This window comes from Montipora capricornis, chromosome 6 (genome assembly GCF_036669925.1).
Source record: "Montipora capricornis isolate CH-2021 chromosome 6, ASM3666992v2, whole genome shotgun sequence".
NCBI classification, from domain to species: Eukaryota; Metazoa; Cnidaria; class Anthozoa; order Scleractinia; family Acroporidae; genus Montipora; species Montipora capricornis.
The window spans coordinates 68,846,682-68,856,681 of NC_090888.1; the positions used below are offsets into that span (position 1 = coordinate 68,846,682).

Here is a 10,000-nt window from a genome sequence, read left to right on the forward strand (position 1 = left end):
TCTACACAGACCCAAACCATAACAAAGATCTCACCATGTGGCTTAACGTTCATTTCAACTTCAGGAAACTGGGAGCAGACATTGATGACGTCTTCATACTGCTCATCGTTCAGGCATTTTAACAAAGATCTGAAAAATTAAAACGCAAATGTGTGAGTCCCTGCGGTCAAATGTACCCTAGGCTAGCAGGGAGGTGTTGATTAAACACACTGATTTCCCAACAAAACCAACCTTCTTTCTGCATCTTTCATCATAGCCAAATGTTTAATGGTGCGAAGACTTCGCTGTAAAAGAACAACACTCCAGTAATTTGCAAATGTTTTCAGTTCAGTCTGTGTCAAAAATTAAAACAATACTATCCAACAAGAAAAGATTTAAAGCAACATTTCTTCTTCAGGTATTTGCAAATGGATACAATACCCTCCTCAACACAACGTTCAAAGTTTATGGGTGAAGTTTAAAGTTGGTCAAACTTTTTTTGCGATCACAAAAGCATAAAATATGCTGTCTTGACTCAACAAAATGGCATGTAAAAACTACAATAAGCGCCAAAAGGGTTGAGATAATTTCCCCTTTAAGGAATCTCGGACAAATCCCTCCCCAAAAGTCTTTCCATTTAGCCCCCCTCCCCCCTCCCCCTCTCCCCCAACAACGTTGTTTTCTTATCGTTTTTCTGTTAACAACATTGAAGAGGGGAGGTGGGGGAAGAGGGGGGAGTGCAAGTGGAAAATGTAACGTTAAGGTGATTTTTCCCTAATTGTCGTCTTCCCAGTTCAGAGTCTCAACTATTTTTGTCGCTTATTGTAGCATTACTCTTACATGTAGCATCATGGTGAGTCGCCCACATTTTGATCAATGCAACAGAATACACAAGATGGCAAAAATAATGATTGACATCTACCAAAGATGATTCGGTGTACCTTCCTGGCAATTATGAGTCTTAATTCCTCCAGGCTAAGATGCGGCAGTTGCAGCAAAGATGATTTGTTATTCCACATTCCCTGTATCATCATTTGACTCACAAACATACAGTTCTCAACTGTCTCCAGGCGTGGCTTGTTGGACGCTGGAAAATGACAAATGTATTTATTTTTAATAACCACTCCAAACTTACATGTACGATTGCTACTACATGTACATGTTTTTACATACAAATAATCACAAATATGAGATCCTTTCATGCTTGGACAATTTTCAGACGCACAGAAATGAAAATGCTAACCTTTTGCTAGAAATACAGAAACCTGTGGGATCGTATCTTAAAAAGTGTTTGCATTGGAGTTGCCATCAAACTTTTGTCCCAAAATACATCACTCTTTCTTTATGGAAATTTTTTTTGTCCAATCAAATAAAATTACTACCTACGCTCAATATTTAGGCAGCTAGTACATGCCGCCAGCTGGTGATGCCTGTGGCTGGGAAATGAATATCTTTGGCTGAGAAGTAAAGCTTCTAGCGCTAATGTGAAATATTGAGGGCAATCTCTGGGTCAAGTTCAAAGTCATTATCACCCAATATGCCAGCAACCCAAAAAGGGCTTTATACATGTACATTTTATTACCCTCCCATTCATTTTCATATCTTGCATAAACTGCAGATGCTTTTCAATGTCACTATCACTAGACTCTATGAAGCAAGTTTCTTTTTCTTCCATGTAAAATAATAAAGATAAAACGTTCAAGCTCTTATGTTATGCCGGCTTTTTTTCACTGGCTTTGTTTGTTTTCAGTGGAAATAATAATATAAACAGAAGCATGGTGGTTATTGAACCTATTACTGTGTCACTTTGGTATTGAAGAAGCTGTTGAGGGACAAATGGTAATCCTGGCTCTTCCTTCAGGAACTGGAAAAGACTGATGTTTCTACATCAATAATCTCTGGGCACTGGTTCAGTTTTTTATTCCATTTGTTTTTTCATGTGTATAAATTATTGTTTGTTATTTTTCTCCAAATTACAAGCCGTAATCTTCCAGTCTCTCTTTGGTTCAGTACCATCAACTGGATATCAAAGCATCATAAGGAGATCCTGAAAACAGGTGCCAGCTGCATAACTCAGTACAAAGAAAACTTAAGAAAAGGGATTGAGTGGAAAAAAAAAGTCATACGTACTTCGTCCGGCGTTAGCCATGGCAACGAGCTGTGCCACGCAATTTATCATCTCCTGAATCAGAAATGGACTCTTCTTTAAAATCAGGCCAAGGTCTGAAAAGGAAAATCAAAACATGTACTAACTACTTGCACCAGTATCGTTGTAGAGTAGAACCACTCAGCCTACTCTAATGGCACTATTAAAGATAACATGACCATTCCTTGCAAAAGGGTTTACAAAACTGTAACATGAATGTCAAATCACCTGGAATCAAATCAGGAAAATGAGATTGTGAAACAAGGTTATTATCACTCTCATCCCCAGAGCCTGCTTTTCTTTTGGTCAGCACCAATTAAACACAGACTCTGCCCACAGGCACAAATACATAGTCACGGTAATAGGATATTTCTGTGACTTTGAATTTCTGAGAATGCACAGAAGAGCCGGAAGTCCATGATTCCTGGACTTCCTGCTTTGGCTGTGGCCAGAGTCTGTGTTCTTGGTGCTGACCAAGAGAAAAGTGGACTCTGGGGATCAATGAGAATGGGTTGTTATATATTTATTCTCTGGAAATGAATCATAGCTTTTTGGTGCCAGGCTGTGCTACAATGTACGCGTTGAGAGCGTTGAGAGCGATAATATCAAAACAAACTTCGTACATCCATTTAGTCGCAAACTAAAAACACTACTCGCAAGCAAAGGGATCATCATTAGCAGTTTTGTACAGCCATTCATCATTTAAAATTGAGTATTTAACTCCTTCTGTCGTTTTGGATGTGAATACTTAAGTAAAGTGTGACGCTCACCGATAGCTGAAAAAATACAAACAACTTTGGTGTCCAAGACCGGTGCGTCTGTTACTCGTTACATTTAAAGGGCTCATCGTTAGCAGTTTTGTACAGAAATTCATGATTTGTAAGGCTGAGAATTTTGCAGCTTGAGTTGTTTTGTTGTAAATGCAGCAGCAAAGAATGATCTTTTGGCGTGGATTTTCAGCGCGACAGTGAAGTCAAACACGGTTGCCGACACGTGACAAATACGATTTTAATTCATGTAATATCCACATCTTCAGCTCTGTTGGGAATGATTTTCTGATTTCAACGGGTACAATGCTTTCACTTCAGACGCAAAATTTTTCTTCAAAGGCTCAATGGATGCGCTTATCACAATTATATGGTTTTTCTGTAAGGAAAAGTATTGGGTTAAATTGGCCGTTGGCAAAACCCGGACCGGACCGGACCGGACCGGACCAATAAATCATAACAAACTATACATCAGAAGAAAGCTTAGTAAATGTAGTTTACAATAAATATACTGCTTAAGCGAGTTTTTCTTTTGGTAAGTATTAGGATCGGCGCCGGTAAGACGTGAAACCGCCGAGGGTTCTTCTGTTGAATTTATCGGGTATCAGATGCCGCAGCACGAGCAAAATGACTGCACAATGTTATTCACAAGAGTCATCAATCAACAAAAGGTTGTCAGGAGATATATTTAGAATAATTTCTCATGGCGTCCATTTACACAACATACCTCGCATATTTTTGGTTACTCAAACCTTAGATGCGGATGTCTAAACAACCAATCAGAATATCGAAAACGCCTGAGACGATTTCGTTGATTGATGGCTTGTGAATAACAACACTGTGAAGTCATTTTGCTCGTGCTGCGGCATCCGATACCCGATAAATTAATTAGAAGAACCCTCGGTGGTCTCACGTCTTACCGGCTCGTGACAATAAAAGGAAAACTCGGTTAAACTATATTTAATGGCGTAAACTACATTTATTATGACTAAAAACAAAATAAGTATGCAAGGCTGGTTGCACGGCTGTGAGGATATATAGTGTTTGTTTGACAAATTTTTCGACAGGCATGGCCTGACTTCTTCAGGGAGTTAAATCATAACTCGTACATAATGCAATACGCGTTGTTCGCTTATCTCCGAGCGGCACTGTAGAAACCAGATGTGGAAGTTATGAAAAACAAAATTAATCACAATAATGTCAAATTGAGTCAGAAAAATATTAATGTACAGTATTAGACATGTATCCTACAAGGAAAGGGGAAGCTTTTTATTGGCTAATCGTGTTAGTTACCATGACAAAACCTATATCCTCACATATGAAAGATTAACTGAGTGCAGTGAAGATATTATTTTTTAGAAAAAGGAAAATTCTAATATTTCATCAGAATCTATAATAAAGAACAATATCCCTTTGGTTGTCACCTGATTGAAGTGTTTGCCTCGGAAGGTCAAGACGTGACAGGTGAGCATGAATCAGGGCTCTGGCCTTGATGCTGTAAGGATAGCACAGTGGTGGTTCTTTGTTCTTGTCCCCAAGGTTGGGCAAGTCACGCATCAGCTACGCAGAAACCAATCAAAATAAATCATACCCATTTGGTAGTGTACTGTACAAAGAAACTACTGTCTACAGAAACTGGATACTGGTGCCTATGGCTGCAGAAAACAGCAGGCTTAAAAGCTATTAATCTCTGCTTAAGCACTACTAACACTAATTAAAATAGACTAAATGGGACTGGAAACCATGATTCAACAACTTGGCTACAAACCAAAACACATACATGTACCAACATTATTGAACCCAAGCCAGTTAACTGTTATTCCACAGACTTTTGATAGAAGCTACAGCTGTACTTCGATGTAGGGGAGGGACCAAATACAGTGAAACCTTGATTATCGATCGTTTACTTTACAATAAAAATTACTATTAATATTCAGACTTTTTCTGTCCATGACACTATTAAAGATGAGGATCTTTGAGTCAGAATGATTTTCTTCCCTGCTAAAACTGAACATCTGCATTGTCTTGAGTAAAATTCAAAATGGCTCAGAATTGGTTTGTTGCCTGATGAAACTGTATGCTGACTAATTACTGAGCATGTTATCATCATGAGAGTGTTTGTCTTTGAAATTAGTAATATTTATTATCATTTCCTTTATGTTGGTTACTCTGGTTCCCATGAGTCCAAACAATCAAGGTTTCACTGTGAGCTACATGTACAGTTGGTACAAGTATGTGAACTTCGGAAAGGGCTTTCAATAGGCATGTCTTGTAATTAATAAACCAAAGTATAGACTAACTGAGCACCTACAGTAATACAAGATTTGAATGTGTAATCATACTGTGAAAACAATGATGAAAATGTGGGCCATACCTCTGGTAACTCTACATTGTCACTAGGTCTTTCTTGGATTTCATTATTGTGACCTTTTTCAAATTCCAGTGACCCGGCCAGAATCATTAAAACACCTGCAAGCAATGGAAAGGGTCTGTGAGGTACCTTGGTGCAAGATTTGTCATTTGTAGAAATGGTGGCCAAACTACAGGCAATAAATTTTAATTTGTGGAATGACAAGTTTCATTTACAATATTTACAATAAATTGAAAACGACATAACTGGGAGGCAAGAAGTCAAAAGAACTTGGAATTTTTTCTGGCTTCTTTTAATGCTATTGGCAAAATTTTAAGCACACAATATGGGTTACTGTAATTCACTTACAGCTGTAACAACAATAATATTGGTGTAGCTTAGCCATGATGTTGTTGAATGACGAAAAAGAGTGTTCTGTCAGAGCTCTTTAGTTTATTTACTATTAGTTACTCCAAGACTGTGTTTTACATCTGCAGTATCCTTACAGTGCAATGTTCCCTACAGTAAAGGCATGCACATACGTTTAATCTGCATGTTAGGAGTCTTGTGAAAAAAATAGTAGTACAGCTGACTTGTGTCCAATAGAATCTGTTCACAGCTGTACTGAATGGACTTGTACCACCATGTCCCCTGAAAAACCAAAAAAACCTTGAACAATGCACCGTCTTCTGAAGCTTACCAGAAGCTACGTGAACAAGCTTTAAAGTGTCTGTGAAGTAAAAAATATCTTTTGCTTATTTTAAAGACCTTTCAAAATGATGAAGAATGCTGTTTTCTATTTTGGAATACCTACTTTTGTTCGAGAGATATTCATGTCTTTGTTAAAAAATTGATGATGTCAAAAACATTGCAAATGACTGAAATGAATGACAAAATTGAAAATATCTCTGAAAATATTGGATAGATGTTGTTCACATTTGGCAGCAGTAATCTTCATCTAGTAAGGCACAAAATAATACCCTCTGTGCTATTCCCATGGCCACCATTTTTTGCTGCTGGGTCTATTTAACGTAGGATTGATTTTGTCATTTATTGTCGTAATAAGACAATTGTTTACTCTTGGTAAGCTTATACAGAGATGTAAAGCATTATGGGCAGCACATGCGTTTCAAGTCTGACCATCTGTCTGTACTTATCTGTTCAAAATCCAAGATATTTGGTTCACTGCAGAGAGGGGTTGGGAATGAGAGTGTTGCATGGCAACATCTTTATAACAGGTTTCACTTTGTGCCTCATCTGATGTACATTACTGGTGCCAAGTTTGAATATCATTACCAAAATGTTTTTCGGAGATACATGTATTCTCAATTTTGTGATTCATAACAGTCATTTGCTATGACTTCATCAATTTTTTAACAAAAACTTGAATAATTATCTCTGGAACAAAAAGAGGTATTCCAAGATCTTTAAAATGAGCAAAAGATAGTTTTTACATCAGAGGCACTTTAAAAAAATGATTACATAATTTGTAATTATTAATTTTTTCTTGTTGATAAAAAAAAGATAAAAATTTCAATGCCAAAACTAAAACTCACCACTGCAATGGGCAGAATCACCATAAAAGCAAGTCCATATGCTCCTAGAACCTACAGTATGCAAAAAATAAAAATATGGTTATTTTTGGTATTTTAATTGGGGACATCCCTCCAGATGCTGTTAATAATGCTGGATACATGTAGATTAATAATATCCTCTCAATGAGCTGAGTACTAGAATCTGCATCAATGGGACCGTACCAGCGAGAGTCATAAGGAGTAAAGTTATCCGTTCCACACATTAGCCAAGGGTGAAACTGCAAAATCCCTCGTATTTCCTGTCCCAAGTGAAAACTATTAAGGCTTTAATTATGCAAAAAAAACCCATATTAATATTAACAAGGAACACATTTGAATATCCTTACTTGTAAAACTTGTGAAATTAATGTTCATGAATGTAATTATCTCATTTGCAGAAATTATTTTGGTGAATGTGTCCAAACATTCCATTCAAAACACCAACATGCTGTATTTCCTCCCAGCAGAGAGGAATGCTTTGTGCTTGTGAAAAACACAGAAAAAGACTTCTTGCTCTGTATATGCAGCAAGTTTCCACTTACAGTGGGGTTAAAAAAATACATCTACATGTACAAGTGCAAAAGAAGAGCCATCAGCAGAACTTTGGGAGAAAACAAGAACACAAAATATTGTTTTACAGGCTTCAAAGGATTTGACATTAGCAACCAAATCCTTGGTAACTTTGTGCTTTGTACTTTTGGTTGCCCAGCCTGAGTCTACATTAATTTTTGTAAAGAAATATCCAAGTTCAAGCTGCTGTGTTTGTGGACATACATGTATTAATTAGTATGTAGTAGCAATGCGATTGTAGGTCTGCACAGCATGCACAGATAATCTATGCAGACCTACCTGTACAATCATAATTATTGATACTACATCCTTGCAGTGTACACTCTATAACTCTTACACTCCTAATGACAATAATTATGGGAATCATGCAATACACACAAAAACTTCAATTAAAACTGTCCTGCAACTCACCCACATGGAGTTTTCCTTGCTTACAAGCCATGAAGGAAGAGCAATTCCAAAGCTGGTTGCTGAAAGAAATGAAAGAAAATGACTTTGTAAAATTAATAATAATACTAGTCTTTCTTTGGTAATAATGTTTATTTTGACTGCAAAATACTACTGCTACCATAGTTATTATCTTTACAAGGACTTACAGGGGTTACATACATGTACAAAGTCATGTATAACGTAAGCTGCATGTGGTTGATACTTCTTTCCAACATGGTGTTAACTTTTTCAATGAAGAGAAGCAACAAGCTTTAACTAATCAACACCCAAGCAAACATGTAATTTGAAGTTGTTTCTGTCTGCTTGATTGCACCATAATATTATGAATATAACCCAATGACCCCTGAGAGTGACACTTTAATAATGGACTTTACTCTGTCTAAGTCGCCAGATGATTTTACTCATCGGCAGTGTCCTAGAGCATTTGAGTTGTGAATGGGTTAACATATTATGAATTTATTAAACTAACGAACTTTATCAACTAACCCAACAGTGACTACGATAAAAGAGCTTGAGTTGTGAACACGATTGATATTTTTGTAATTAGGGGTTTTCAAAATCAATAAATTTGTTAAGTTAAACTTGTACCTCCTGGTCCATCTGGGTTTCCATGTTCTTCCCAATTTTTTCTTGACTCTTCATTTGTCAGCCTAAAAGAGGTTCCAGATTCAAGTACAGGCCATTAATATATTTTCCATTATTGATATAAGAAAAAGACTCTATCAAGTTTAAAATACAAGCAGGAAAATTAAATATTGCCAATGACTATTAATTAAACACATGCATGCAAACAACACTATGTGCACTTCTTTAAGTCTCATTAGTCTGCTATACATGTAGATACATGTAATAATAATAATAATAATAATAATAATAATAATAATAATAATGATAATGATAATGATAATGATAATGATAATATCATTATAATTAATCTCAACTTTTCATTCCTTTTCTTGCAACTTAACCCATGCACCCCTGGGAGCGAGACTAAAAAGATTTTACTCGTCAACTGGGGACATCATGAGGCGCCAAAGGAATGAATGGGTTAACAGAGTTTTGTGAAGACACCATTGGTGCAATGATCATTAACCAGTATAGCAGACTGATAAGATTGGAGTGCTGTGTTACAAGACAGTGACATCTACATGTAGATACTAAACACGATTTTATTTTTTTCACTGAACAAATCAATGTCAAACAACATATCAAAGACGTAAACTTACGCTTCATAAGCTTTGGCTATTCTCATGAACTTCTGTGGATCACCTGTTTCCTTATCGGGATGGTACTTCATACTTAGTCGACGATATTGCTTTCTGATATCAGCCGTACTTGAGCCCTACATGGACAGTAATTCAAAATAATAAAACATTACCCCTGACAATACGACCACCACATTCATTTTATTTAGTAATTATCAATGTCAAATGTGACTTTACTTAATTTACGAACAAATAATAGTTACACATGTAGAAACAAGACCATGGTGGCCTGCAGTTATAGCACTGCCACATGTATTCTAAGTACATTAAGTACATCTGTATTCTGCTACGTTATTACTGGTTCTCACAACAAAGCAAACAAAAGGACACTTACAAATTGACAAGACTTCTGTTTAGGTTGTTAAAAATTAATGTCACTGGCATTCTAACAACTGTTTCTCAGGACCATACTTGAGGGAACAATGACCCGCAGGGATCGCGTTAACGCAGAAATCGTGCATTTTTACGCAAATAAAATCCAAAAAATGCATCATCGAAATTTTAATGCGTCCCAGGACGCAAGGCACTGACTTAAATAACTCACACAACTTGCTTTGACTTGTCAGTATAATTATTCTGTTGTTTGTAAAACTGTTGGAGCGATCTGTGATCATAATTGAAGTTCTAAGAAATGGGGTTTAAAAGATCTAAAAAGGTTAAAACTAAATTTTCGACCGCCTTCTGCGGTCTTCTTCAGAGGAATGTACTCTGCAAGTCACTGAATGCAAATATATAGCAAAAGACGTCACTGTTCGTTGCTCCTAAGGGAGGAAACCAGTGATGCGTAAACCCTTGGAAAGGGTGCTCCTTCATTAACAGAGTTCTTGTCTAGGAATGAATGTAACGGCTCTAGAAAAAGCCTTTGTCGGCCGGTCCTATGCATATGCGTCAATATTAAT

At 36.8% G+C, this 10,000-nt stretch overlaps 1 protein-coding gene across 1 annotated transcript in view; it reads right to left on the reverse strand.

The window, feature by feature from the left end:
- LOC138053017 (translocation protein SEC63 homolog) overlaps positions 1-10,000 on the reverse strand; it is a 26,216-nt gene that overhangs the window by 14,632 nt on the left and 1,584 nt on the right. The window contains exons 4-14 of the mRNA XM_068899689.1: positions 9,063-9,178; positions 8,425-8,486; positions 7,798-7,856; positions 6,799-6,849; positions 5,785-5,893; positions 5,267-5,361; positions 4,317-4,452; positions 2,110-2,202; positions 921-1,066; positions 232-284; positions 35-129 (exon numbers count right to left, since the gene is read on the reverse strand). Of these exons, the coding sequence (XP_068755790.1) occupies positions 35-129; positions 232-284; positions 921-1,066; positions 2,110-2,202; positions 4,317-4,452; positions 5,267-5,361; positions 5,785-5,893; positions 6,799-6,849; positions 7,798-7,856; positions 8,425-8,486; positions 9,063-9,178 (1,015 nt within the window). The remainder of the gene's footprint in view (positions 1-34; positions 130-231; positions 285-920; positions 1,067-2,109; positions 2,203-4,316; positions 4,453-5,266; positions 5,362-5,784; positions 5,894-6,798; positions 6,850-7,797; positions 7,857-8,424; positions 8,487-9,062; positions 9,179-10,000) is intronic.